Source organism: Lolium rigidum, chromosome 2 (assembly GCF_022539505.1).
Source record: "Lolium rigidum isolate FL_2022 chromosome 2, APGP_CSIRO_Lrig_0.1, whole genome shotgun sequence".
Taxonomy (NCBI): Eukaryota; Viridiplantae; Streptophyta; class Magnoliopsida; order Poales; family Poaceae; genus Lolium; species Lolium rigidum.
This window is the reverse complement of record NC_061509.1, coordinates 148952519-148980360: the sequence shown is the minus strand read 5'-3', so window position 1 is coordinate 148980360 and position 27842 is coordinate 148952519. Positions and strand designations below refer to the sequence as shown.

The 27842-nt window shown below is 44.9% G+C and overlaps 4 protein-coding genes across 7 annotated transcripts; 1 reads left to right on the top strand and 3 right to left on the bottom strand.

Moving 5' to 3' along the window:
* Window positions 1–8736: 8736 nt before the first annotated feature.
* LOC124690212 (acyl-acyl carrier protein thioesterase TE3, chloroplastic-like) lies at window positions 8737–9807 on the bottom strand. The gene is made up of 5 exons (XM_047223628.1): window positions 9557–9807; window positions 9348–9448; window positions 9136–9245; window positions 8935–9030; window positions 8737–8850 (listed from the first exon to the last, which is right to left on the bottom strand). Exons 1-5 carry the CDS (start codon window positions 9805–9807, stop codon window positions 8737–8739), a joined length of 672 nt encoding a protein of 223 aa, XP_047079584.1.
* A 5796-nt stretch (window positions 9808–15603) lies between these two features.
* Window positions 15604–19097, top strand: LOC124687447 (probable LRR receptor-like serine/threonine-protein kinase At3g47570). The gene is made up of 2 exons (XM_047221231.1): window positions 15604–18358; window positions 18451–19097. Exons 1-2 carry the CDS (start codon window positions 15604–15606, stop codon window positions 18918–18920), a joined length of 3225 nt encoding a protein of 1074 aa, XP_047077187.1. The 3' UTR covers window positions 18921–19097.
* Window positions 19098–19461: 364 nt separating this feature from the next.
* LOC124687446 (peroxisome biogenesis protein 19-1-like) lies at window positions 19462–21813 on the bottom strand. Its single transcript, XM_047221230.1, has 3 exons — window positions 21586–21813; window positions 20496–20812; window positions 19462–19715 (listed from the first exon to the last, which is right to left on the bottom strand). Exons 1-3 carry the CDS (start codon window positions 21796–21798, stop codon window positions 19670–19672), a joined length of 576 nt encoding a protein of 191 aa, XP_047077186.1. The 5' UTR covers window positions 21799–21813; the 3' UTR covers window positions 19462–19669.
* Window positions 21814–23369: 1556 nt separating this feature from the next.
* LOC124692443 (probable trehalose-phosphate phosphatase 1) lies at window positions 23370–27382 on the bottom strand. 4 transcript variants are annotated; one of them, XM_047225822.1, is made up of 12 exons: window positions 27274–27382; window positions 25996–26103; window positions 25484–25917; window positions 25253–25396; window positions 25079–25150; window positions 24873–24971; window positions 24681–24737; window positions 24380–24481; window positions 24207–24284; window positions 23974–24114; window positions 23767–23859; window positions 23370–23679 (listed from the first exon to the last, which is right to left on the bottom strand). In XM_047225822.1, exons 3-12 carry the CDS (start codon window positions 25763–25765, stop codon window positions 23629–23631), a joined length of 1119 nt encoding a protein of 372 aa, XP_047081778.1. In that variant the 5' UTR covers window positions 25766–25917; window positions 25996–26103; window positions 27274–27382; the 3' UTR covers window positions 23370–23628. The 4 variants fall into 4 exon arrangements, with proteins under 4 accessions (XP_047081778.1, XP_047081777.1, XP_047081780.1 ...); XM_047225821.1 differs by having other exon boundaries at window positions 25996–26170; window positions 27274–27354; XM_047225824.1 differs by having other exon boundaries at window positions 25253–25393; window positions 25996–26170; window positions 27274–27354.
* Between the last annotated feature and the right edge of the window lie 460 nt (window positions 27383–27842).

Genomic DNA, 27842 nt, shown 5'->3' with positions numbered 1-27842 from the left:
CGCCGCGCCACGCCGTCAACCGCCGTCTACAGCTGCGGTCCATGCCGCCGAAGGCTCGGGCGGCAGGCTGCCATGGCGGCTGCCGCCGCAAGGACTAGCGGCAGGCCTGCCTGCCTCCACCAGCCGACCACCTCGCGCCGGTCCTTGTCGCTGTTTTGTTTTGTTTTGTTTTGTTTTGTTTTGTTCTATTCTGTTTTGTATGTGTGCACCACGGTAGACTTAGGGCATCTCCAGCGGCGCGACGCATTTCGGTGTCCGCCAGCGTTCGTTTGCGTCGCGCGGCGGACGTGAGATAGACCGTTTTTATCCGCGCGTCCGTTTGCACCAATTATGAAGTTTCCAAACAACAAAATAATGAATTCAACGAAGTCATAGTTATTACATTCAAATTTTAAAAAGTCTACATGAATAAGATAGTATTCCTCTAGGCATGATCTTCATGGCCAGCCAATGTCCAGTGATGCTCAATCAGATCCGTCTGCAACTGTTTGCAGACGTTCTCGTTAGTGACTTCTACATTCATATGTAGATAGTCCTCCCAAGATAAAGCCCCAGAGAGTGGCGCAACTAGCTCACCTTGAAAGTCCCAGTTGTTCTCATTGCGGCCATCAAGACGCTCGTTCTCAACGATCATGTTGTGCATGATCACGCAGCATGTCATCACCTCATGCATGGTCTTCAACGACCATGTTCTCGCCGGGTGACGGACAATTGCCCACCGAGCTTGGGTGCCGTGTCTTTCTTGGAGGCGTCATCGTGGCAGTGTTCTTGCTCCTCCACTCGAGATTCTCAGGAGGAAACTCCAGATCCAGCATGGCATCGGGCGAGGGTGACACTCTTGTGTCACTTTCCTGTTGGGGCCTCGCTTTGGATGTGCCGCCGGTCGGAGGGACTAGTGGAGCGCTTTGGTGGTTGGTGTCAGTGAGCTTCTCGTCTTCGGCTGGGTGGAGCATGGCCCTGGGGCTGGCGTGGATGCAGAGCGGCGGCTCCGTGATATCGCCTCCGCCGTGTTGCGTCGAGGCGTCAGGGTGTCGCCTTTTTTTGCTTGGGTGACTTGGTCGTCGGCTCGTGTGGGGGCGCGGCCTCGGGGCCGGCGTGGATGTCGGAGCGGCGGCTCCGGTCTTTTGCCTCCGCCTTATCGCGTTGAGGTGTTGGGGTGTCGACCTTGGTCGTTCGGGCGGCTTGGTCGTCAACTCGTTTGTGGGCGCGACCTCGGGTCGGCGTGTTGTGTTGGCTGTTGTATCAGGTTTTCGGACGGTTTCCCTTATAAACTGTTCAACTTCTTTTTCGACTTAATCAATAAAATAGCCATTGGCTAGGTTCAAAAAAAAATTTATAAAGTTTAACTGACTATATAGCAAAAATATCAATATCTACAATATGAAATAATACTTCAGCGTGATTCTAATAGTATTGACTTCGTATTGTAGAATTTGATATTTTTCGTTATGTAATTGGTAAACTCTACGAATCTAGAATTTGACTAGATATTATCTGCCGAGGGGGTAATACAAGACAAGTCGGATCATCCAAGAACCTCCAAGTATTACCGGGTAACTCAATATTCCGAACAAGAGTCACATGTGTACTCAGAAAATCTTTCTTTTTTTTGCGAAAATTAACTAGCAGAAACTGGATGATAAAGCCGGGGCATGCTGATGGCATGGCGACCCACGGCGCAGCACAAGACAGCTAATTCACAGGTTAGTTGCAGCAATGCATGGCTGGTGGAGGCAGGCAGGCCTGCCGCCAGCCGCCCGAGCCTCCGGCGGCATGGCCCGCAGCTGTAGATGGCGGTTGACGGCGTGGCGCGTCGTCTAACGTGCCACCACAGCCTCCGGCGGTATGTGCCACATGTTGTGGGGCGCTGCCGCCACAGCCGAGGTGGTCTCTTTTGTCAATTACACTCGCAGAAGGTCTTTTTTGTCTATGAATTGGGCAGAGTGGTCTCTTTTGCCAAAATTTCGGAATTCTAAACCTGGATTTCATGAACACTGCCATGCACGTGCGCTGGTCATAGAACCTGCGAGCTGGCGACCTAAAACCATGGTGATCGCTCACTACACCCATGGAGGAAAAAGTCATGCATACATTTAAGGCCGCAACAACTGTCGTCATATGAAAAGGCCAAAGTTTTTCTTTTCGAATGGCAATTGGCTAATCGGGAAAACAATAGAAGACATTGCTCCTTTTTTTTTTTTGCGATAAGAAGACATTGCTCCTTACATATATCAGTTGATAAACCCTCTTATTAAGGCAAGCAAACTGTGGCGGAAGCGGTCATTGACGGCGCATGGATTGATGACATTAAGAAGGCGATCAATATCCAAGGTTTTCTGCAGGTTTTGGCCATATGGGAAGACATAAATGATATCCACTTAAACCAACATTCAGAGGATATATGAACATGGACATGGGAGGCCAAAGTTTGTCTCACATCTAAATCAGGGCGCCTCTACGATGCAACATTGCGGTGTCGCTGTTCATCCGAGAAACAGTTTGGACAGAAAATAGAGTAGCAAATTGAGGACTGCCTCCGCAAAGAGAAATGTATTTTCTGGAAAGTGGCCGAAGAAAATTCTCAACAACTATTCTTGGGATGCGCGGTGAGCCGGTGAATGCTGGTCAACATCATCTGGAGACTGTAGTTCGGTGCTGAAATGGGCTGATCCTGCGCAGGTTGTTCTGCTCAATCACAAAAATCTGAAAACAAGCGTCGACAATGTTAGGATGATCTCCACCCGTTCGAGTCCAACGACTCGACGTAACCCTTGACCGCGCGCTGATCGGGGGTGCCCAACCGCATCTGGTTGGTGGGCCCCTGTCGCCTGCGCAATAAAGAGAGGTGGGGGTCGGTGGCACTCAGTACGAGGTGTTCTGGAGCTGCCACTCGCCCCACTTACAGACCCACCGATTAGGGTTTGCGCAGTGCCGACGGGAAGCTCTCCACCGCCACTACATCACGCTCACTCCACCGCCGTCGCCATCAACGTCGGGAGGCTTGTCTGCCTCCAAGGGAGAAGGTAATTAACCCCTGGATCTTGTTCATCCTGGCACAGGTTTTATCCTAGTAGATCTCTACGCCCAACATTGGTATCAGAGCATGTTTTAGCGTAGTAGATCTGGTAGATCATGTGCTCAGGTAAAGTTACAGAAAAAAAAACCCTAGATCCCCATCGCACTGAAACCCTAGATTGAAAAGGGAAAAGAAAGTTTCTTCAAGGCCGGGGTCTTGTGCTCGCCGGCGAGAAAGAACAGAGGCAGTGGGGCCACCGCACCGCCACCGCCGACAGTCAATGGCTGCTGCTGCTGCCTGCAAAGAACAGCGCCGCCTCTGCGCCGCTTGCCAGGCAACGCGCCTACCCTCGGGTGCACGCGCCGCCGGCAAGAGGGCCAGGGGGCGCCGCCGCGTCTTCTGTCCGCCGTGCCTGGTTGGGTTCTGGTGGTAGAGGAAGAGATAGAAAGGAAAAAAGAACAGGTGGTCGTGTGCAGGTCAGCGCCGCCGCCGGCCGTCGTCGGCCGCTGCAAGCTGTGCAGCGCGCGGACGAGCAGCAGCTGCTGCTGAGAGAGTACAGAAAAGAAATGGCAAAGGGGGAGGAAATCCGAGCTCGCTCGTCGCCGGCGTGCTGCGGCACGCGCGTGGGAGGAACAGCCGGGCGGCACCGCCGCCAGGGAGAGAGGCAGAGAGCTTGGTGCGGGGAGAAATGATGGCTAGGGTTAGGGTTTCTAACCGTTTCGGTGCCTTTATACCGAGCAAAAAAGAAGGCCCGCCGTCGGATTGAATCGGATGGCCAGGAGTGCCTGTCGCGTGGGCACCGTGTGCGGGCCGCGTCGGCGCCGTGTGCGGGCCGCGTGTGCTCCGCTGGCCAGGCCGCGGGCGGGCCGCAGGAAGGCCGCGGCAGCAGGCCGCGTTAGCAGGCCGCACCGCGTGCGGGCCGCGTGCGCCAGCAGGCCGCAGAGTAACGCGCCGAGCGGCGCGTAAGAGCAAAGTCGCTCACGTGGGCTGTGGGCCGCGGGAGCGTTTTCGGGCCCTGCACAGTATTTAACAGTTTTTTCTGTTTTAATAATTCCAGAGGCATATTTTAGACATTTTGGGCTATTTTTTAGCCGGTTTTTGTCTAGTTTTTTCCTAACAAATTGAACCAACGAGATATTTGTTTTAGGAAATAAAAAGTAACAGTAATGTCTCTGAAAAGTGAAAAGTTAACAGTTTAAAGTTAAAGTTTCCGCTGCAAACAGTAAAAGAAACATTTTTGGCAAGTTTTTTCCTGAGCAAATTGAACCAACGAGATATTTTGTTTTTGGAAATTAAAAAGTAACAGAGATGCTTCTGAAAAGTTTAAAGTTTAAAGTTTGACTTCAAAGTTTCCGCTGCAAATAGTTAAGATGCATTTTCAATTTGGAAAAATGCAAAAGTGATGATTAAAATTTAAAAAAAAGTTGCTTAAAAGTGATTGTTGAAACAATTATGATATGTTATTTTATGACCAACGTTATTGATGGCATGATCATGTTTTGTTGTAATAACATGTGCAAAAGTGATAATCAAAGTGATTATTGTGACAATTATGGTTCTGTTATTTTTTAACCAACGTTATTAATGACATAATCATGATTTGTTGCAATAAGGTGTGCATTTATCTCTATTTCCTGCCCAACGGTGATATATATTTAATTGCATAAACAGTTGTATGTTCTAATTTTGACCAACGATTGAATTATTGCATGCAATTGTTGTTATGATCTCATTTCATTGTAGTTTTAAAGGAGGGTACTACTTGATAAGTTGCATCAAGAATGTTCCAACCCTCAGAGGTGACAACTACACTGAATAAAGAAAGAAGGTCGATTTGTGTTGAGGTGGACTGGGTTTCCCACAGCCGGTCAGACGAAAAGATCCAGTCGGAAATGACAAGAAAGATGATTCTGCATGGCAGAATAAAAGTGCTTAAGTGCCATTTATAAAGAATACAATTGAGAACGCTATTGTGGGCTCAATTGCAAAGTGTGCTTCCGTATGGGAGTATCTTGAAAGAATAAAGAGCCAGTTCACTGGTTCTTCAAAGATATGTGCGACCCAGCTGCTGTAGCAACTGGTGATAGAAAAGTACACATGGACAGGAAGGACATGGCAAGTGTGCCATATGGTGTAATAACGCTTATGTGGGTGTTGTCTGTGTGTAATGTGAATGAAAATTGTTGTTCGTGTTGGACAAAGAACAAATGAAAAGAACTGATGAATCATCGAAATTATGGCATTGTCGCTTATGCCATATTTCGAGGGGGAGAATAGAAAGACTCGTTAAAAATGATATTCTTCCTCCATTAGAATTCTCAGACATAGAACAGTGCATCGATTGCATTAAAGAAAAATTTGTAAAGCAAATTAAAAAGGGTGCAAATCGAAGCACAGCAACACTAGAAATAATTCACACCGATATATGTGGACCATTTCCTGTGAAAAGTGTGGATGGCTATGATTCGTTCATAACATTCACGGGTGATTACTCCCGATATGGTTATATTTATCCAATAAAAGAAAGAACAGAAGCGTTGGATAAATTCAAATATTCAAAGCTGAAATTGAAAATCAGCATGATAAAAGAATAAAGATAGTCAGGTCTGATCGTGGAGGGGAGTACTACGGTCGACATACTCCATATGGCCAAGTCCCTGGACCTTTTACAAGGTTCCTATAGGAGACTGGAATAGTCGCCCAGTACTCGATGTCGGGCGAAACTCAGCAGAATGGGGTAGCTGAAAGGCGCAACCGTACCCTTATGGATATGGTGCGCAGTATGATGTGCTATTCCACCCTACCATTGGGATTGTGGATTGAGGCGTTAAAAACCGCTATTCACATTCTATACAGAGTACCAAGCAAATCGGTGCCCAAAACGCCGTATGAGCTATGGACAGGGAGAGTGCCTTCTCTAAACCACCTGAAAGTGTGGGGGAGCCCTGCTGAGGCCAAAGTATTCAATCCAAATATCACAAAGTTAGATACCAAAACAGTCAGCTGCCATTTTATTGGCTATATCCTGAAAAGTCAAAAAAGGTTATCGTTTGTACTGTCCAGAGAAATACACAAAGTTTGTGGAAACGAGACATGCTGTCTTCTTAGAGGAAGAAATGATGAGGGGAGCATGGTAGCTCGAAAAATTGATCTTGAGGAGAAGAGGGTGCATGCACCTAATTCGATGACTCGGGAGCCATTTTTTGCGCTACCATGTGCACATGTACCGACGATCCCTGCGATTGTGGTGCAAGTGCCTGTTGTAACTCCACCCATGACAACGATGAGTGAAAATTCGGAACCTGTCCGTCAGGAGCCGAATGAACCATTTGTTGAGCATGAAAGGGGGCAACAACAGCCACCTCTACTGGTAAAAGGATTTACACAAAGAGAAGGGATAGATTACAATGAGACATTTTCTCCGATCTCATGTAAGGATTCTTTCAGAATCATCATGGCACTAGTTGCACATTTTGATTTAGAGTTGCATCAAATGGATGTAAAGATGACATTTCTAAACAGGGATTTAGAAGAAAATGTCTACATGAAACAACCCAAGGGTTTTATCATGGAAGGCAAGGAAGAAATGAGATGTCGCCTAAAGAAATTCATTTATGGATTAAAGCAAGCCTCCAGACAGTGGTATCTAAAGTTCAATGAGACAATTAAGAGATTTGGATTTAAAGAAAATATTGAGGACAATTGCGTTTATGCAAAGTTTAAAAGTGAGAAATATATTTTCCTAATCTTGTATGTCGACGATATTCTGCTTGCCAGCAGTGATGTTAGTCTACTGCAAGAGACAAAGAAGTTCTTGTCCTCAAATTTTGATATGAAAGATCTTGGTGAAGCGTCATATGTTTTGGGCATAGAAATTCACCGAGATAGAAACAATGGAGTATTAGGACTATCGCAAAAGGATTATTTAGAAAAGATTCTAAGTAAGTATAATATGCATAAGTGCAGTGCCACACCTGCCCCTATAGTCAAGGGCGACAGTTTTGGGAAACATCAAAGTCCCCAAAATCAATACGAGCTCGATCAAATGAAAGCGGTTCCATATGCTTCGGCTATTGGAAGCCTACGGTATGCACAAGTGTGCACTCGCCCTGACTTAGCATTTATCACCGGAGTACTCGGTAGATATCAAGAAAATCCAGGTTTTGAACACTAGAAAATGGTAAAGAAGGCATTGCGTTATGTGAAAGGCACAAAGAATTACATGCTAACATACAGAAGATCTGATTCCCTAGAAATAAGAGGGTATTCAGATGCAAATTTTGCGGGGGATAAAGATAATAGAAAATCCACATCTGGATATGTATTCACCCTCGCAGGGGGAGCTATTTCGTGGAGAAGCTCCAAACAGACGATAGTTGCATCATCCACGATGTATGCAGAATTTATAGCATGTTATGAAGCCACGGGGCAGGCATTATGGTTAAAGAAATTTATACCCGACTTGAAAGTGGTAGATTGTATTGACAAACCACTAAAGATGTACTGCGACAATGAGCCTGCAGTATTTAATGCTCACAACAACAAGTCGAGTAATGCTACTAAACCGATTGAGGTTAAGTATTATGTTGTGAAACACAAGGTCCAGGATCAAACTATAAGTCTCGAGCATATAAGGACAAAAGATATGCTTGCGGATCCGCTAACGAAAGGCTTACCATCCAGCGTGTTCAAGGAGCACGTAGCCGGCATGGGTTTAAGGGAAAATCTTACCTATCCTGGATCATAAGAGGCCCAAAAGTAAAAGAATTTGTTTCAAAACAGAGAAGTGTATTGTGGCTGTCTGATTCTATCGGCAATAGAGCTGTGACGATGAAACATGCCCTATGGACTGATCCAAAATGAAACGAATAAAATGAAAGTATAAAGTTAAAAGTAAAGTTGAGATCAAGGGGGAGAATGTTAGGATGATCTCCACCCGTTCGAGTCCAACGACTCGACGTAACCCTTGACCGCGCCCTGATCGGGGGCGCCCAACCGCATCTGGTTGGTGGGCCCCTGTCGCCTGCGCAATAAAGAGAGGTGGGGGTCGGTGGCACTCAGTACGAGGTGTTCTGGAGCTGCCACTCGCCCCACTTACAGACCCACCGATTAGGGTTTGCGCAGTGCCGACGGGAAGCTCTCCACCGCCACTACATCACGCTCACTCCACCGCCGTCGCCATCAACGTCGGGAGGCTTGTCTGCCTCCAAGGGAGAAGGTAATTAACCCCTGGATCTTATTCATCCTGGCACAGGTTTTATCCTAGTAGATCTCTACGCCTAACAGACAAATATCCAGAACACAAACAAGAAGAAACTGAATATTGTCATCCTTGTTTCATGGTCGATCTGGAGGGAAAGAAATGATCAAGTGTTCGACAATGATTGCAAACCTTTGCTTCAAACCATTGATCAAATCAAATCTGAAGCAAGGTTGTGGTCATCAGCTAGGAGGTCGCTTCAGTCCGTAGGAAGTAGTTTTCGCTGCCTAGTTTTGTAGCTTAGTGTATTTTTTTGGCCAGGTCAGGTCACGTTTAATTTTGTAACCATGATTGTACTGTAGTCCTTCTGGGGGCTTTCTCTTCTTCTTAATATATATACATCGCAGGTCTTCTGCATGGTTCGAAAAAACATGCCATGTGAGGACACGATTAACTGTACATTTTATTCATCTGAGAATTTGCAAAGCATGCCCATCATATTAAGGTTAACTTTTTCCTATTAATCCTGTGATGAGAAGAACTGCTGCAGCTTGGACGACATCTCAGGGAAGACCCGAGTTGGGCGGTGATCCTTGTTGAGGCAAACGGCGGTGGCCGTCGCTTCCAGTACGAGCTGCCATTAGAAGAGAAAGATGTACCAATCAATACTCTAAGAAACAACATAAACACGGTAAGATCACACGTACGCAGATATTACCTCGCGATCCGGCAGTGTTTCGATGAGTTGCTCGAAGAATATCCTCGCGCCCTTGATTTGAACAAGCCTCACCCTGACGACAAACTTGGCGCCGCGCTGAACGAAAATGCAGATGTAGTGAGCGCGTGCGACGATGATTAAACCTTGAGAGCCGTTCAGAGACTTATGACAGTACATAGATATATGCGCACTGACCCTTACCCTTAGAGGCGTGAGGTACTTGAGGTTCAGCTCCGACAGCGCCATAGCGTTGCCGGCGCATACCACGGAAGCCGTGCTGATGCCAAGACCCGTAAGCAACTCCTCTCGAGCTGCATAAGTTTACAGATCGAAGATATGGATCAAAGGGGGAAAAACCGAGATAGCTCTGAAGAGCAGAGGTATCGAGCGAGCGTTGGGGCGCAAGGCCTGACCATTATCAATGTAGGCACAATATATGACATGATTCACGACTCCATACTTGTCAAGTTCGCTCTCGCGGACGCTCATCTCAAGCTCGAAGAATTTGTCCGTCCTAATTGAGTTGCATCGCAAAACAAACATAGGGAGAGATAAGAGATTGGACTAATTTAAGTGTTCCACCGAAGAATTCTTTCAAAAAGGGGTTGAAATTCGGAGGAACCTTAGTTTTGTATCCTCGTTGTTATTTTTCCTGGAGATGCCTTGGAGGGATCGCGCAGAAGAGGCGGCAGCACACATGGTCTTGACATGGCGGCGGGACCGATGTGAGTGACCGGAGAGTATGACGAGGTTGCTGGAGCAAGAAGCTCTAGCCCGAACGCGGAGCAGGGAAGGTGGTGGGCGCTTGCTGGTAGGAGCGAGATCAGCACCTGGTTGCTTCACGCCCGGTAAATGAAGGTGCATGGTGGTCATCTCCCTGGAGATATGGACGCATGCCCCGTCCTATATATATATAGTACGAGCGTGCGTGTTCCATTCTTGCCGTGTTTGTATGCTTTTCGTGAGCTCATATGAGTAATTCATCTCTATCAACTAATCCCGAATGGCACACAGAATTTTTAGAGAAAAATGGACAAATGCTGCTTTATGATGCCCTTTTTGAGAAAGCAACACCAAGTTGGCTGGGGTGTACCAGCTTACACACTAAAGTCTAGAATTTCGTGGGGATCCCAGCTAAGCAAAAGGAAAACATCCCACATAGCTATAAATCCACAAGCAATAACACTCAACATCCACGCAAGGGAAAGGCCGCTAGCCGAGAACAAGAAGTAAAAGAAATATCAAGCTTTCCGATCACCTAATCCGGCGCCTTGGAGAAGAGACCAAGTGCATGCATCCTCCTCGCCACTGGTTGCAAGGTCTCCACCAGGCTTCTTCACTTCCTTTCATGCTTTCTCACCAACATACATGTCGACTGTGTGAGAGAAGAAATCTATTTGAACAGAATGCTAAGTGGCGAACTAATGACTTTGTTATAAAAGCGACAAGCAAATAACGAAGAACGATAAAGAAACACACGCAGTGGACACAAGATTTAACGTGGAAAAACCCCTTCCAACACAGAAGGGGAAAAAACCACGGACACCAGCCAGCAAAACTTCACTATATCGGGGAGTGTTTACAAATACCGTGGGTTATCTTATAATCTGATAAACCCTAGCCGGCGGCTTACAAGATGTATATATAGGCGGTGTCAACGCTTCGGCCCAAGCCTACCGGCGACGGGCCTCGCTCCGCTCGTCAGAAGTTAGCCTCCCTTTAGTATATGAATTTGGATCACAATACAACAGACTTTGTTGTTGAAAAAGCCGTGAAGTAGGCAATGTAAGCCATGTTGATGCGAAGAGCAGTAATTATCTCCTTTCGAGCTGCGGGAGGTTATGAATCCAATTATCCAAGATATGAATCAAAATGAAAAATAAGCCGAGCACTGAAGAGTTCAGATATCGACCGGGTGTAAGGGGCAAGGGCTAACCTTTCTCCATGCAGACACAATAGATCGCATGGTTAACGACTCCATACTGGTCAAGTTCACTCTCGTGGACGTTCATCTCCAGTTTGAAGAATTTGTCCATCCTGATTGAACCGCATCAACAAAAAATGTAAGTCTCAAGGTTTAAGTGAGATATTGTGGATAAGAGGCCTCCTACTCGAGTTAAAGGCATCGAAACAAGGGCCTCTAAATTCGTTGCGTGGCATCAAGTTTGCCATTTGCATTTCAAATAATCATGTTCAACATGATAGAACCAATCATGTAGAGATAGACAGGCTCGTCAAGGAAAAATTGGATGCCGGTATTATCAAGATAACTCATGTTAGTTCAGGGCAACAAGTTGCCGATTATCTAACAAAAGATATGGGGTTTCTACAACGCAATTGGGGTTTGTTTCGTGATGAGGTGGTTCGAGATGTTCAAGTCTTTTTTAGTACTGGTATAATGCCTCAGGAGGTTAATGATACAGCAATTGTGATGATTCCAAAGAAGAATGACCCGGAGGAGTTAAAGGACTACAAGCCGATTGGGCTCTGTAACATCGTTTATAAGGTGGTCTCTAAATGTTTGGTTAATTGCCTCAGACATTTTTTATAGGATATTATTTCACCAACGCAAAGTGCATTTGTCCATGGACGGTTGATCACTGATAATGCATTGGTAGGTTTCGAATGCATTCATGCTATTCAGTCCGGGTCTTCAGCAAGAGCAAAATTTTGTGCGTACAAGTTGGATTTAGCAAAGGCATATGATCGCGTTGACTAGGGTTTTCTCGAGGGGGTTTTAGCGAAGATGGGCTTTCATAGTCAATGGATTCAGTGGGTGATGGCTTGTGTGATCACTGTCCGCTACTCTATTCGCTTTAACGGACATATGTTGGACTCCTTCTCCCCATCCCGTGGTCTCCGCCAAGGTGATCCCTTGTCGCCTTACTTATTTTTATTTGTGGCTGATGGGCTCTCTTCTTTGATTAGAAGGCAGGTTGAGGTTGGGGCTCTTCGCGAACTCCATATCTGTCATCTTGCTCCAAGAGTTTCCCACCTTTTGTTTGCGGATGATAGTTTATTGTTTTTCGAAGGATCGGTACAACAAGCCTTAGTCATCAAAGAGGTACTGGACAATTATGAAAAGAGTACTGGGCAATTAGTAAGCATGGGCAAATGTTCTATTATGTATGGAAACCAATGTCCTGCTAATGTGCAACGGAAATCAAGGATATTTTGAAATATGAGACTGTTACTTTCGAGGAAAAATATTTGGGACTTCATGTTCCCGAATGGAGAATGAAAGGATCAAAGTTCCTTCCCATCAAAGGAAGGTTCTCTAAGCGGGCATGTGATTGGAGTGAGAAGTACATGTCTAGCGGTGTAAAGGAAATCCTTATTAAATCTGTTCTACAATCTCTAACCACTTATGCTATGGGAGTATTCAAATTTCCCGCTGGTTTGACCGAGAAACTCTCTCAGATTATTCGAAATTTTTTGTGGGGAGATGAGGAAAATAGGAGGCGCATGCATTGGATGTCCTGGGATAAGATGACACGGCCTAAATCATATGGAGAAATTGGGTTCCGAGACCTCAAGGTCTTTAACAAAGCTTTGTTAGCTTGGCAAGCCTGGAGATTAATTCAATATCCGGACAGTCTATGTGCTCGATTATTAAAGGCCAAGTACTTTCCTTCTGCAAATTTGCTTGATACTGCATTCATCCAGAATGCTTCTCCGACGTGGCAAGGCATTGAGTTTGGCCTGGAATTACTTTAAAAAGGTGCCATTTGGAGGATCGGTTCGGGCTCTAGTGTAAGAATTTTTCGTGATAACTGGATTCCCCGCATAGGCCCCAAAACTCTGTGGGCGACGGAATGGATCTCGCATACATTGGGTTTCAGAGTTAATAGAACAAACTAATTGCACATGGAATGAAAGGCTGGTTCGTGAGTGATGTCTCCTGCTTGATGTTGATGCTGTTCTGGCCATAAAACTTCCTGCACGGGCTTGCGATGATTTTATCTCCTGGTTACCTGAGAGCAATGGGACTTTTTCAGTGAGGTCTGCATACCGGCTTGGTATCCAACAATCCCTGGACGATTTAAGCCGTGGCCAAAGTAGTTCGGAACCGAATGGAGAAAGGAAGATTTGGAAGGTGATTTGGCAAGCAAAAGTCCCGCAGAAACTTCGCGTCTTCGCATGGAAGGTGGCGACATCAACTCTTGTTGTTTGTGTAGGGCTACAACGTAGGATCACTAGTGTTGATCCCATGTGTCCGATTTGTGGTAATGAACTAGAGGACTCTCACCATGCTTTAATTCGGTGCACTATGGCTCGAGCTCTTCGTGAAGGTATGAGACTCAAATGGAAGCTTCCGCCAGAGGCTGACTTTGCCTATACCGGTAATGACTGGCTACTGTCTCTGCTAAACAAGTTACCTGAGAGAACTAGAGCTGAGGTTATTTTCCTATTTTGGAGGACATGGCATCACCGAAATAATATTGTACATGGGGACGGAAAAGCATCGATCGCTGCCTCAATCCCTTTCCTTAGCAATTACTTGGAGTCCTTTGGTACCGCTTCTAGCAGTGTTTTTGATCCAAAAGGTAAATCTCTAGCTATGCCTGAACATTACACTATTTCTGAGGGTCCGTCGATGAATGCTCGATGGACAGCACCCCCTATAGGCGGGATAAAGGCTAATGTGGATGTGGGATGGGATTCGCAAAGCAAAAAAGCTGGTATTGGTGTTGTGGTGCGTGACTATGCCGTTCAGGTTTTGTTATCTGAATGGTAGTTCATCCCCTGGTGCGCAAGTGCGGAGGAAGCTGAAATCTTGGCATGTCTGGTAGGTTTAAAACACCTTATCAACCTCCAAGCTCCTCATGCAATCATGGAATCTGATTGTCTACGTACAGTTAACACCCTTCAGAGTAACACCAGGGATATGTCATCTGGTTGGAGTCTTTACTCGGAAGGACGGGAGCTTCTGAATATTTATTAGTCTATTTCTATTTGCAAGGTGGACCGTAGAAGCAATGGTTTGGCGCATGCTTTGGCGCAACTGGGAAAAAAAGGGATGAATCCGGTGTTATTCGGGACTCTATTCCTGGTTCTTTGATGGATTTAGTTACGGATGATTGTAGGTACATTGGGTTGTCTAGACCTTCTGCTTGTTAGGCCTTTTCCCATCTTGATGTAACCATTCTGTGACTTTGGTGCAGTAAGTTTTTTACGTACTCTTTTCCTTACCAGGATACCGAAGGGGATTGGAAGGTTTTTAATGAGACGACTTGCATGCGTAATATATAATGGTTCATCTTCAAAAAAAAAAAAATTGGGAACTAGAGATTGCAATCTGGCATGTGAAAAGATATGAATGATACACATCTATCATCCGAAAATACCAAACGGAACCTGGGTACGCGCGCACCCAGTTATGAAATTTTTTAAAAGATGCTATTTAAAAGTTTCAAAAAAATGTGAAGTTAATTTTTGCATGTTCACATTATGTTGATACTTACCCGTGTGTGTGTAGACCACATACAATGGTATTTTTTCGTGAAAACGCACACAAATATGTATCAACATAATATGTACATGCAAAATTTTACTACATATTTTTTTGAAACTTTGAAATAGCGTTTTTTTCATTTTTTGGAAAACTGGGTGCGCCCGCACCCATCTATCATCCCTCTTGAGTGTTGGGTTGTGTCCTGCAGTGTATGTGTGTGTGTGTGGCCCATGAGGCCCATATAAAGAGTATATAACTGTCGATTCATGTCTCGGAACTCTAAAGAACAATACACAGAAGAGAGTTCCACCCCTCGAGCTGTCACCTTCAGTAGTTCAGTGTGCATAGACGAGCAGAGCTCCTAATTTCTGGAGAAAAATCGGAGAAAATATGTTGGTTAGTGTTTTCACAAAGATCCAGCTGCTATTCGATTTGACATGTAGGGAATCTTAGCTAGTTGATAAGAAAAGTTGCAGTACGTAGTACAGTAGGCAAGAAGAACCTGTTGACGCATGCGTCCTCCTGGTCTTGCCGTGTGACACTAGGTGAGGGAGCTTTCGATCGCCTCCTTGACCAGTGCCCACCACCATTTCACTTTCACACTACATTTTCTCAGCACTTGTACCCTGCTGGCAACTACTAAGAGCGACTCTACTATCCGTCTATGCTGTTGATGAAGACAGCACTGCTTGCACACGGCGACTCGACCGGCAAGGGCATGACACCTCGCACTTCTTGACCCGGCGAGTCAAGGGCTTTGTCATGTTAGCTATGCAGCCCAGGAAGATGCTTTCTTGCTTTCCCATGTCCGTCCTTGATGACCTCGCCCATTTATAAGGCCTTCACTCAAGCTACAAGCTGCATCCTTGCTCATTTCATGCACTACTAGAGCATCAGTCTAATTCCTTCCGAAAAAAAGAGCATCAGTCTAATTAGAGAGGCGCGGGCAGGCAGGAAGGAAGAAAAAAAATTATTCGCAACTCCGCGGCACGAAATACAAAAGGTATCCAATCCATATCTCGTTTCCTAATTTGTATGCCACTGTGCGAAATTATGTATCTTTCAAAGCAGACACCGTCCTAACTTCGATATCTTCTCCTTAAACTAGTGAGGCTTTGGCCGACTAATAAGCATATACACAATATGTTCATTACTTTCGGTATGGAATGATATAAAGCTTACTCATTTCTTCTCTCTGCTTCCCAGTGGGATCGATGTTCCCTGTTCTTCTGTTGCTTCTTTTGCCGTACATACTACTCCAGTCGGCATCAGCGAGAACATTCAGCAATTGGACCGATGTGGATGCCTTGTTGGCATTCAAGGCAAGCATAAGTAACCAGAGGGGTGGTGTCCTAGATGCATGGAACACAAGTACTCAATTCTGCCAGTGGCCAGGTGTGAGTTGCAGCATTAGGCATAAACACAGGGTTACGGCGCTTAACCTCACTTCGGAGGGCCTTGGTGGCACAATCACGCCTTCCATCGGGAACCTCACATTCTTGAACACTCTAGATCTCAGCCTGAACAATTTGCATGGCGAAATACCTTCATCGATTGGTCGTCTATCTCGCTTACGTTTTCTTCGCTTGTCCAACAACTCGCTTCATGGTAACATAGACGCCGGCTTGCAGAACTGCACCCGTCTTGAAGACATCTACCTTGGGACAAACCAGCTCACCGGAGAAATCCCCCCTTGGCTTGGAGGATTGTCAAGTCTCAAGGCCCTAAGCCTATGGAACAACAAGTTCACTGGAACCATCCCGCCATCACTTACCAACCTCTCAGCACTGCAAAATATCGATTTCAGCTCAAACCAACTCCAAGGTTCCATCCCGGAGGGCCTCGGCACAATCACTAGTCTCATCCTGATTCAACTGGGTGAAAACCACCTCTCTGGCATCATCCCTGCAAATCTCTTTAACATTTCCTCTCTGGTTGTCTTCAGTGTGGCGGGGAATGATTTGCATGGTGAACTTCCCTCAAACTTGGGGGATCGCCTCCCAAATATCGAGTACCTGTTACTGGGAAAGAACCACCTTACAGGAAGCCTTCCTGCAGCTTCTCTTGCCAATGCAACTGCGATGTCCGGCCTAGACATGTCATCCAACAACTTCACTGGTACATTGCCTCGCGAGATTGGATTGCTCTGCCTAGACTATATCAGTCTAGAAATGAATCAGCTAACGGCAGCTACTGCTCAGGACTGGGAGTTCATGACGCTCTTTACAAACTGCACAAGCCTTGGTACACTTGACCTCTTTTTCAACAATTTAGGTGGCGTGCTACCAAGCTCTATTGCCAACCTATCAGCACAACTCAAAGAACTAGATGTTGGATACAATCAGATTTCTGGAAATATACCATCTGGCATAAGCAATCTTGTCGGGCTAAATCAACTGGACCTCTCCAATAATCGGTTTACTGGTGCCTTGCCCGACGGCATCGGGAGGCTAAATTTGCTACAAGCTTTGTATTTCGATAATAATCTATTGACAGGGTTTTTTCCATCCTCCATCGGGAACTTGACACGATTAGTAATTCTTCCGGCAACCGGCAACAGGTTTGATGGGCCTCTTCCAACAACCCTAGGGAGATTCCAGGAGATAACTACAATAGATTTTTCATACAATAGGTTCACAGGTCCATTGCCTAAGGAGATCTTTAACCTATCATCCTTGTCAATCTTGCTAGATTTTTCTGACAATTACTTTGTTGGTCCTCTTCCGTCAGAAGTTGGCGGCCTGACAAACCTTGCATACCTATATGTATCAAGGAACAACTTATCAGGGCCCCTACCCAATGAACTCAGCAACTGCCAAAGCTTGATAGAACTCAGGTTGGACCATAACTCCTTTAATGGTAGCATCCCGTCATCTATCAGGAAAATGCAAGGCATGTTGTTGCTAAATCTCACAAAGAACACACTCTCTGGTGTGATTCCTCAAGAGTTGGGGCTAATGGGTGGCATTGAAGAGTTACATCTCGGACACAACAACCTTTCTGGTCATATCCCTGAAAGCTTGGAAATCATGGAGTCATTATACAAGCTAGACCTGTCATTCAACCATCTAGATGGCAAAGTTCCATCGCATGGCGTGTTTAGTAATGCATCTGGATTTTCGTTTGGTGGTAATTCGGGGCTTTGTGGTGGTATCTCAGAGCTACATTTGCCGCCATGCCCAGCAGAATCCATGGGACACGGCTCGAGAAAACACCATTTCATTACTACAGTAGTTACCCCAATTGTTGCTGGCATAATTCTGTGTATGAGTTTGATGCTTCTTTTCTTCACAATGAGAAAGAGATCAAAAGCTCGATCTACAACCAATGGAGAGTTCCAACTCATGGGTGACCGTTATCCTAGAGTCTCTTATGGTGAATTGGTCCAAGGAACAAGCGGTTTTGCCAGTGTCAATTTGATTGGTAAAGGAAGGTATGGATCAGTGTACAAGTGTGGTTTGGTGCTCAAAGATATCATGGTGACAGTAGCAGTGAAGGTTTTTGATCTTCAACAGTCTGGTTCCTCAAAAACCTTTCTGGCTGAGTGTGAGACACTTAGTAAGATTCGCCACCGTAACTTGAACAGTTTTATAACTTGCTGCTCAAGCTCGGACCCAAACCAAAACGACTTCAAAGCCATCGTGTTCGAGTTCATGACTAATGGGAGCCTAGATAGGTGGTTAAATCTGGATGTACAGGCATCACATCAACTGCAAGGTTTGACATTGGCGCAGAGATTGAATATTGCAGTTGATATAGCTGATGCACTAGATTATCTGCACAACAACTGTGAGCCACCAATAGTCCACTGTGACTTGAAGCCAAGCAACATTCTTCTCGACGAGGATCTAGTCGCTCACGTCGGGGACTTCGGCCTTGCGAAGATTCTTCCTGAACCAGGCATGGAGCAACCGATGAATTCAAAGAGCTCGGTTGGAATAAGAGGAACAATTGGATACATCGCTCCAGGTTCCTTAAATTTTTCTCTAACATTACATACTCCACAACATTAATTTTGCATGGAAAATTACTAATTTTTTTGTTCTATATATGAAACGCAGAATATGGCCAAGGTGGCCAGGTCTCTCCATGTGGAGACATCTACAGCTTTGGAATCGTCGTCCTCGAGCTGTTCACAGGGATGGCACCTACCCACAGCATGTTCATAGGCGGGCTTACCTTGCAGAAGCATGTGGAGAAGAATGCATTTACTGGAATGCTGATGCAGATCGCTGATCCAGCCCTGCTGTCCATACAAGAAGCCATGGGGAGCAGTCTGCAGGACAGAAGCAACGCAATGGGACATGAAAGCGATGCCATATTCTCCGTCATGAAGGTTGCACTATCATGCTGCAAGCATAATCCGACAGAGAGGATGCGGATGAGAGACGCATCTGCCATGGTTCGCAAGATAAGGGATGCCCATGTTAAGATGATGATACGCGGTGAGGAAGTGGTCAGGACCGCACATGATGCAAGGCCTTTTGCTGAAACAAGTTCGGCAGCAGAGACAACCAGGCCGGCCCCCTAAATTTGTGTCAAGTTTGATTGGCTTTGTAGTAGTGATCTATTCCATTCTATGCGTGATCTTGGTTCTGTAGCTGGCACTGTTTGCTTAGCTTGTTGGTATGTCTGTGTGCAGCCTAGTGGTTCTCCTGGTTTGTATGTAGGGAATAATTCTGTATGACGATATTGGGCTAATTAAGTGTTCTCCCAAGGCATTGAAAGAAGGTCGAAATTTGGAAGAACCTTAATTTTGCATCCTGGTTGATGTCGGATTGGGCGCCAGTCGTCTAAATTTTGTATGTTTCATGAGCTCATAGTGGCATCTAGTTGGCGGCAGGCTGTTGGAGACCTGGGAGCCCAGCGGATTCGGCCCTGGTGGATTCCCTGAAAACTCCATATAGCATCAACATAATGCTTCAGCATAATTCACGGCTCAACTTAACATTAGCTCTAAACCCATGTCTAGACAAGGATATCAGGACAAGAAAAATACAGTACACGTCTTTCTGCTCTGCGTTACAACAGCAGGAACCCTCTTACTTTTGCGTGCAGAAATTCAAATCACATAAGGCAAATGGACTTATTTTTCTCATTATCAATGTACATCAACTGAAGCGTAACATCCATCAGGTATTCAGAAACCACTGAACTATTTTATATCTGTAGAGCTTAACAGATGATCCAACGGGAGTAACTTTAAACTAAAAGGGGGAGGGAGAGGGTACAGGTAACGAACTTCATGGAATTTTCACCCAGTATGGAATGCTTTGCTCATCACATGATGCAGCAGTTTTCTCCTGATTCAAGCATTTCGGGAGAGCTGCAATACAGTGCAATACCTAGTTAGTCGATCCTTCAATGTAAATGAGGTCATATGTATTGTGAACAACAATATGACATCAGATAAATAATGTAACTCAGCATACAGGTAAACAAACTCACTACTTAAACTACAATAAAATTTCTTTGTCTTACAAACATTACAGTGTAATTTACGTTCGCTGTGCAATTATATCAACTTGCCAATTTGGTTCCATAATCAGCTGATCACCAACTCAATTTGCCATGATCAATTACCATCAAGGAAAGGCGTAATAGCACTTGAGACAGTTAAGAACTAGCAAAACAATATTCAAAGAAGAAATGGCTAAGAATAACCTCCACTTTTCTTCACACAATAGAAAGCCACCCACGTTCATACTAGCACAGATGTATACTCAATAGTACAGACATTTCCATTGTGGGATCGACATAATTCATACTAATCTAGGCCGACTATTATCTTGCAATTTGAATCCAAAAGCAGCTAAGTTATGTTTCACAACGTATACAGAAGATAAACAACCACCCAAGAAGAAAGATAGAAGATAAACAAAAGCATTTCCCACCAATTGAAAAAAATAGTCACGAGCTTTAGCGATAGAGTTTAACCATTATTCATCACAAGATATAAATTTGTGTCTAGTGGTACTGTATTAGCTACAAATTCCAAATATCAGTAGCCCCCCAGCATATGAACTTCAGTTTAGATGAACATGCAAATAAAAGCAGTGATGACAGCATTATTACGGTTAAAAATGGCAACTTGTGCAAGACTTACAGTTGTCCGAGCTTGCTCAGATCCAGATCTGGAACAATATCTTGAACAAGATCACTGGGGGGCTGACCACATTCTTGCATGTTTTGCATGATCTCAAAAATCTTGGACATGTTCTCGGGCTCATGCTCATAGACCTCATTAAGCTTCAGCATGAGTTCAAGCTGATTGCTGTAACGCTCAAAGTCTTCTTTGCTTATCTTGCTTTTGTTGTCTTCCAGCCACTGTGGGTACTTCTCTACAATGTCCTTCATGGGCTCATGAAGGATCTCCTTGGACAGAAGCTGCTTCATCATTGTTTCAACAATAGAGTCCATATCCTGTGGAAGACGAGCAGTGTAAATCATTTGGTCCATAGTTGTACGAATACAGCATAACTTTAACTGCGTTTGAACATCAAACATTTCGTTTTGAAACTTCCTAACATCAAACACTAATTTAACAGCTTCTGTCCAAGAAATTTCCCAAGGTTGAGTCACATAAATAGTAGAATAACCGCCAACATTTGTGATTACGTCCTAACTTAACCAACAATCTGCCAAAAAATGGCGGCATGGCCAATCAGGGATGCTGCACCAGTAATGCTTCCAGATACCGGGTATTGAAAAGAAATAGTTGGCAAGATACTGGGTATATATACTCTGCTAACATGTTGTATCTTATAGAAATTCTCAGAAAAATAGTAAGACATAACCGAAATTGTTGCAGCACTGAACGTGTATTGCCAATAGATTGGACATAATTAGCGACGCCAGCTGAATTGCTATTGAAACTAAGGAGTCTGCATTCCAAGATCAAATTACACCAATGCCTTCCTTCCCACCTACCCCTAGGAGTTCGATTGAGTATTAGTTGACACATCACAACTGCCCAAAAGAAAATCCCAGAACTTTTTGCAGGCAGCTGCATTAGCATTCCCAGGCAAAGAATCTTAAGCTAACGAATCTCCAGATGCCGGTTCACCGTTTGATCCTAGTTTTCCATGCCCGCGCTAGTGTGGTTTCATCCATTGGATTTCAGCACCACCACAAGGATCTGAAGCCTCCCATATCCTTTTCTATTGGTCAAGCATGGTAAGTAAAGCAATCATTACCTGCGCGCCGGCGAACTCCTGGAACTGCTTGACGAAGTCCTCCATCATGGCCTCGTCGTCGAGGCCGCCGATCCCGCCGGTGGCGGACTCGAGCCCGCGCACGGCCTCCCTCGTCTCCTGGGTGAGCTTCTCGAGCGCCTCGGACGCGTGCGCGCCCCTGGGCGGCTGCCTCGCGGCGCGGCGCCTGGGCGCCCTGGGGTCGGGCAGCGACATGCCCAGCCCCCTCACCGGCCTCGCGGGCCCGGTCGACGACGACGCCGACGCCTCGCCGCTGCAGAGAGAGAGAGGAGGGGATACCGAAGCAGAGATTCAGTTAAAAAAGTCGTGGGGAGATTGGTTGGGAGTGGAGGTGGACCTGTTGGGGGCGGCGGCGAGATCGAGGGTGGCGAAGTCGTCGAGGGCGCTGTCGAGGAGCTGGTCGAGGTCGTCGGCGGCGGCGGGGCCGGGGGTAGAGGAGGAGGAGGAGGCCATGGAGCGGTCGGAGAGCCGGCGGTGGCTGGAGGGGCGCTGCGGATTCGGAGGTTGGTCGGCGTGTGGGAATTGCGTCTGGGGTTTGCGAATTGCGAGTAAAAAAGGAGCGCACGCGACGAGAGGGGGAGGAGGCGGGCAGGTGAGGCAAGGTAGTCGTCAAGAACACGGCCGGCGATGGATCCCTTCTCCGGCTTGCAAGGATAGCCCTGCCGATCCCAGCCGTCGGATCGTTATCGCTGGAACCGTGTGCAGTTGTGTCCAAACGTTGTCCTTGATGAACTGTGCAGAGTTTTTGCGTGCGTATTTAGGACAAGTATTGCTTATCTCTTTTTTTTGTTTCTCTTTATGTATTTTGAATTTGGTTCCTAAAAATTTACACTCCGTTCCGATGTTTGATTTGGGGAGCTCTAGCCATTATACTGGGTTCAATATCCAATATCCAGAATACTGATATTGAGATCAAAACCATAATACTCATGTTTTTAAAATTTCATAGAAACTTGTACTTTTTTTAAAAACACATATGAAATCTGAGGAGTGGTATCGTATGATACTCCGTCGTACGTCCACTAAGGATCTCCAATAGTAGAGAAGCTACTCTTTAATCTACTTTATGGTGGCTCGATCGGAGGACCGAGAGAGTGCTTGTTGCAATGAAAACAATGTAGCACATGTTCAATATCGATGCAAGACGCCAAACACCCGACACTACTGCTGCAAGTCTCTAAACAGCCGATAAATAAAAATAAAAAATGCTATTTTAAAATTTCAGAAAAGGTGAAATAGTTCACGAATGTATATATTACCTTGATTGCATGTGCAATTTTTTAAGGCAAAATACAACAATATGTGGTCTATGCGAAAAAAGAGAAAATTGAAATTTGTATTTCTTTGAAGAACATTATAGTGTCATTTTGATATTTTATCATTTTCGTGTAGGCCACATATAATCTTATTTTTCTTTAAAAAAATCACGAGTAAGTATCAAGATAATATGTACATACAAAAATTTATTTCAATTTTTTCAAAACTTTTAAATATCATGTTTTTCAATTTTAAAAAAACAAGATGCGCCAGGTTCCACTAGCTATTTCCTCAAGTGACAAATCTTATTGAAATCTTCACGTTGTGGATGCTCTAATCGTGAGTTCCTGACCAAAGCATCCATTGGAATTACAGTATTGATAAAAAAAAAATGGCGAAGCATTGATGATTTAGGATCAGCAAGCAAACACTACAGAAATGCTACTTGCTTTACCTAATAGAGTTATCAATAATTTTCTTTCACAGAGTAACATTACGGACATAGAATCGGACAGGAAAGTGAGGTTCCGGTTTATTCATCAGAATTGGATGCAAGGACAAAGGCCTATCTTGCTTGCGAATTACAACGTCAAGAGACCGACGCAGCCACTGATCATATTTTTCAGTGGCAAAGAACATGACTAGGAGTACAAGAATATCAATGGATCAGAACGAATTAACAAGGGGACAGCAACATATTTCGACTCTAGCTACGGTTTCCAACGCTGCAAAATTGTCGCATCAGAAACTACAGTTACTATTTGTTTTTCATATCGAGTGCTTCTTCCATCTCACCAAGGAATTCAGGAACTCCATCACCTGCACGAGCAGCAAACGATCAGGAACCCATTCGGTGAACAAAATCAGCAAGGAAGAAGGGAGGAGAAAAAATAGAAAGAGCTTTACTTCAGATGGGTCTCTGAGGGAGTAGAAGGCTTCAGTTTCTTTGGGCACCTGCGAAACCAGTATTCCGTATCCACAGTTCCTCTCCCGGAGCACCTGAACAAACCAACGGAAGAAAGCTCATAAGCTTACATTTTACACGGTGTCAAAGATGTGACTGAACTGTTACAACTGCGCAGGTTTCTTCAGAAAGAGAAAAAAAATGGAAACCTTGAAAGCATCTTCGTCAGTTCGATCGTCTCCGATGTAGATAGGGATCACGTCTTCGGAGTCACTTAGCCCGAGCGACTGAAGCAGAAACTCGACGGCCTTCCCCTTGTCCCAGTCGATCACTGGACGAACCTCTAAAACCTGCAGAAAACCATGCGATATCCTATGTTCAGAAACCTATCAACGGAAGGAAAGCCTTGCTAGCCAGCTAAAGGTTTTGGTGTCTGAATTACCATTCGTCCATTGGTCACTTTGAGACGGGGGAAATCCTCCAGCACTTCGTTTACGAGCCGTGCGACCAGTTTCCAGTCCTGCGAGCAGCAAGCAGGCAAAAATGTCAATTGAATCTGCAGGTGCATCCACAAAAACAGATCCATCGGCTGCCTGATGTGCATAATGTTTTTACCTTCTCGGCTACGTTGCGGTAATGAACAGACACGCAGAACTTGTTGTTCTCAACGCTCGCGCCTTCGATTCCGCTTGTAACTTCCAAGAGAGACTTGGAAACCTGTTACAAGAAAAGTATGTGGGTTATTATTACTTAATTCAACAGAAGAGAGCACCTATGTGCACCTGTTAAGAACGATCGCTGAACTTTAAACGAACCAGAGAAAGAGGATGGAATCACTCTCATCGTCTGAAGTTTCAGCTTTCCTAATCACTAAGAAATACATTTCGTTAGCTTCAGAGTGAAATAAGAAGTGCACCTCATCGATCATAGGCAGAAACTCACGTGCAGGTTGGAAAAGATTGGCTTCTTTACCCTGTAAGTGGATAGTTAAGGGTCCATGAGTATTGCGCATAGACCGTACTTCTTTTGAAGGTGAAAAGAGGGGAGCATGGCACTAGTACAGTTTATCCCTTCTGGAGTAATAAGACAATGAGAAAGAAATCCCCACCTTCTCTGTGTTGTGTTTATAATTTGTTGAAGATGTCATTATGTCCATCCCATGGCTTCCAGCGTAGCAGAGTTCTTTCAGTTTGACAAATTCAAGCACCTGAGACAATAAAGCATACGTCAAAATTAATCAAATATGCACTTGTATATCACCAGGACACTGACACTAGCACAGTAATATGCACGTAAAAAACAGCAATCAAATACCTTCTTCCGGGATCTTCCACTGACAATTGCAGCAGGGAACTGCTTGGCAACGTTTCTAACAGCAGCTCTCATCTGAGGAAAGAAGTTTTTGGGGCCAATCATTAGAAGCTGTTCATTTGTTGATAAACAAGAAATGTTACTACTGTACTTGTTAAGCAGGTTATGCTGATTTACCACAGGGGACATCTCGGCTTTGTCGGGATCGTCGACGATCGGTGAAAGGGTGCCATCATAATCCAAGAACACGGCAATCTTTTTGCCTTGTGCGCTTGCTACGATCTGCTTGAAGGAAGCCAGAGCAGAAGGGCACTTCGCCTGCTGCACAAAGACACATATCTTTCTTCAGAACAGGTCTACTAGTTACAACTTACAACTAGGCCACCCAAAACAGTCATGAAATCTTACCATCCATGCACTGTAGGCAGGATCTTCTTCAGGCAAGTTTTCCTGGCCGAAGACTATGTTGTGCTTCTTACGTGGCGACGAGGACTTCATCGCATCCAGCAGCCCGTTGACAAGGACCTCCTCGATCTTGCGCCTGCTGACGCTTACGCCGGCGTTGCCAGAGCTGGAGTAGCCTCCGGGCATGACTGAAAACGGCATCATGTTCGATGGCAGGACTCCCATTAACTGCTGGCCTATTGCTATCGGATCGGTAATGACCGGTGAGCCGTTGCTCAAATCCATTGGGTCGAATCGATCAGGAAAAGATCTGTGGTCAAGTATGGTGGTCGATCTCTCTTTCAGCCTACTGTCTTGTCGATGAAGAACCACTTCTTCAGTGTTTTCTTGTCACTGCAGGTGTGCAGGAAGTTCATCAACAGCAGAATACCTGAGAACTGGGCAGAGAAGGCGTTAGGCAAAGGGTGTTTGCTTTATGAGATCGCAAATACAAGGCGATTCAGGACGATGTGTACCTTGTCATGTTGAGAGAGATGAAACATCTATATCAGAAGAGTGGACTGCTTCATAGGAAAAGCCATGCAGAGCCAGCTTAGTTGCAGCACAATATTCAGTAAGTGTAACTGCAAATCCAGAGCAGTTTCTTTTCAGTTACCCAGAAAGATCAAATAGTAGACTAGTTAATTTTTCCTGCAAAAAAAAGAAGACTAATTAATTCCATGACATCGACAACTTTTTTTTGACATGATCAAGTGTCACAAACCATGTTAAATATGTGTCCTTCTCATCAGTAAATGAGAAAACAACAACCAAGAGGCAGAAGGAGAAGGAAGAGAAAACTTCCAAGTAAGAAGTTGTACATAGTTAGGTTTGGCATTAGCTGAGGTAAACAGTAAAATATCTGTCGTAAAGTATCTGCCAAAATAAAATCTGTATGCTCGTTAGCATATATAGGTGCACTGTATTAACATTTGATTTGACCCCAAAAATATGTTAGCATCTGCAATGCAGGCGTAATCAGTGAGTCCATGTGTGCTCGGGCCCAGGTGTTAATGTCTTGGTGAGTGTTTCTGTTTCTTCTTTTTTCTTTATTTTTTCGGTTCTTTGCGAGGACTTCTCAACTTAAGAAACGGTAGGTAAACCTAACGCATCTATGTTCTGTACGCAAGTTAACACAATTTAATTGCCAGGGGTGCGAATCTGAAGCGAGCAATTGTATTTGTACAGCTCGCTGTGAGCCGACGGAAGCATGCGAACGTCAGCTAACTATGATGGAAGCCTGACAACGTCAGTTTACAGGTTCTTGTGACAAGGTCAAGGTGGAAATCAGCATGAAATTTTGACTTGGCAAATTAGTTTGGTAATTCAACATTGTTCTCGACGAAGAAATCGTAAGTGGAAGATTACAAGGTCAAGAAAGTAACAGAACCTTGCCCATACACGCTAACATGCCAACAAATATGCAGGACATTGACAGATTTAGACTAGGAGGAAAGGGGTTCAGAAATTGCAACCAGAGGACAGTTGCGAAGCAAATTTCATATTTTTCTTTCAAAAAAGAAGGCCATAGTAATAGGGAGAAGAACTGCAGCCCTGTTTTGGCAATTCATGCGCCATTTTCTGTCCCTCTCCGCAGATGCAAGCACACAGAAGAATTTCACAAGAAAGCCTTTCGATAGAAACTCAGAAGCAAATATTGGACTAACTGAACATTGCAAGCGAAAAGTAAACTAGAAAGGCTCCTTCTATAGAGAAAACTAGAAGAATGACTAGGAGAAGAAGAACATGCACACCTTAATGAAAGCGGCTTCAGTTGAACGAGGTGAGTCCAACAATACACGGTGAGAGGCAGAGAAGAAGAGAGGAGGAGAATGGCGTCGATGCCAAGACTATTTATAGAAGAGGAGGGGAGAAAAGGGTGTGAGAAAAATCTTCAAGAATACAATGGCGCCTACGTGTTTTGTTAGGCAGTATTTGTTAGACGCACTCAAGGGTGTCCACGCGATTTTGGAATTGTTTCTTTCGGTCCAGATTCATCGCACAAGGATTTGTGATGTGCGTTGACACAGAGTATAGTTACCGGTCAGGAGTGCGTAATCTATCACGATGTCGCAATAAAGTTGGGTTAGATAACATATACTATATTTTTGTAAGAACATGGAACAAAAAAGAAAATGGAGTCACACGTTTGAGTTTTTTGCAAATGCTTAACATCTTAAGTAAATTGTCTTGTTGCAAATACTACCTCCATTCCAAATTAGACGCTGACATGGTCATACTTCTCTAACTTGTCTCTTACTCCCTCCTTCAGAATTAAGTCACATTTCACTTTATACAGCCTCTAGTGCACAAGTTTCACTCA

Coding starts and splice junctions, on each gene's coding strand:
- LOC124692443 (XM_047225822.1), bottom strand. CDS start 25,765: ATGGATTTGAGCAACGGCTCACCGGTCATTACCGATCCGATAGCAATA. Junction 25,151..25,252: donor AAGCCGAGATGTCCCCTGTG/GTAAATCAGCAT, acceptor TTCTTTCCTCAG/ATGAGAGCTGCTGTTAGAAA. Junction 24,115..24,206: donor AAGTGACCAATGGACGAATG/GTAATTCAGACA, acceptor GGTTTTCTGCAG/GTTTTAGAGGTTCGTCCAGT.
- LOC124687447 (XM_047221231.1), top strand. CDS start 15,604: ATGTTCCCTGTTCTTCTGTTGCTTCTTTTGCCGTACATACTACTCCAG. Junction 18,359..18,450: donor AATTGGATACATCGCTCCAG/GTTCCTTAAATT, acceptor TATGAAACGCAG/AATATGGCCAAGGTGGCCAG.
- LOC124690212 (XM_047223628.1), bottom strand. CDS start 9,807: ATGACCACCATGCACCTTCATTTACCGGGCGTGAAGCAACCAGGTGCT. Junction 9,449..9,556: donor AACGAGGATACAAAACTAAG/GTTCCTCCGAAT, acceptor CAACTCAATTAG/GACGGACAAATTCTTCGAGC. Junction 8,851..8,934: donor AAACACTGCCGGATCGCGAG/GTAATATCTGCG, acceptor TTCTAATGGCAG/CTCGTACTGGAAGCGACGGC.
- LOC124687446 (XM_047221230.1), bottom strand. CDS start 21,798: ATGTCGCTGCCCGACCCCAGGGCGCCCAGGCGCCGCGCCGCGAGGCAG. Junction 20,813..21,585: donor AGGAGTTCGCCGGCGCGCAG/GTAATGATTGCT, acceptor CGTCTTCCACAG/GATATGGACTCTATTGTTGA. Junction 19,716..20,495: donor CTGAGCAAGCTCGGACAACT/GTAAGTCTTGCA, acceptor ACTGTATTGCAG/CTCTCCCGAAATGCTTGAAT.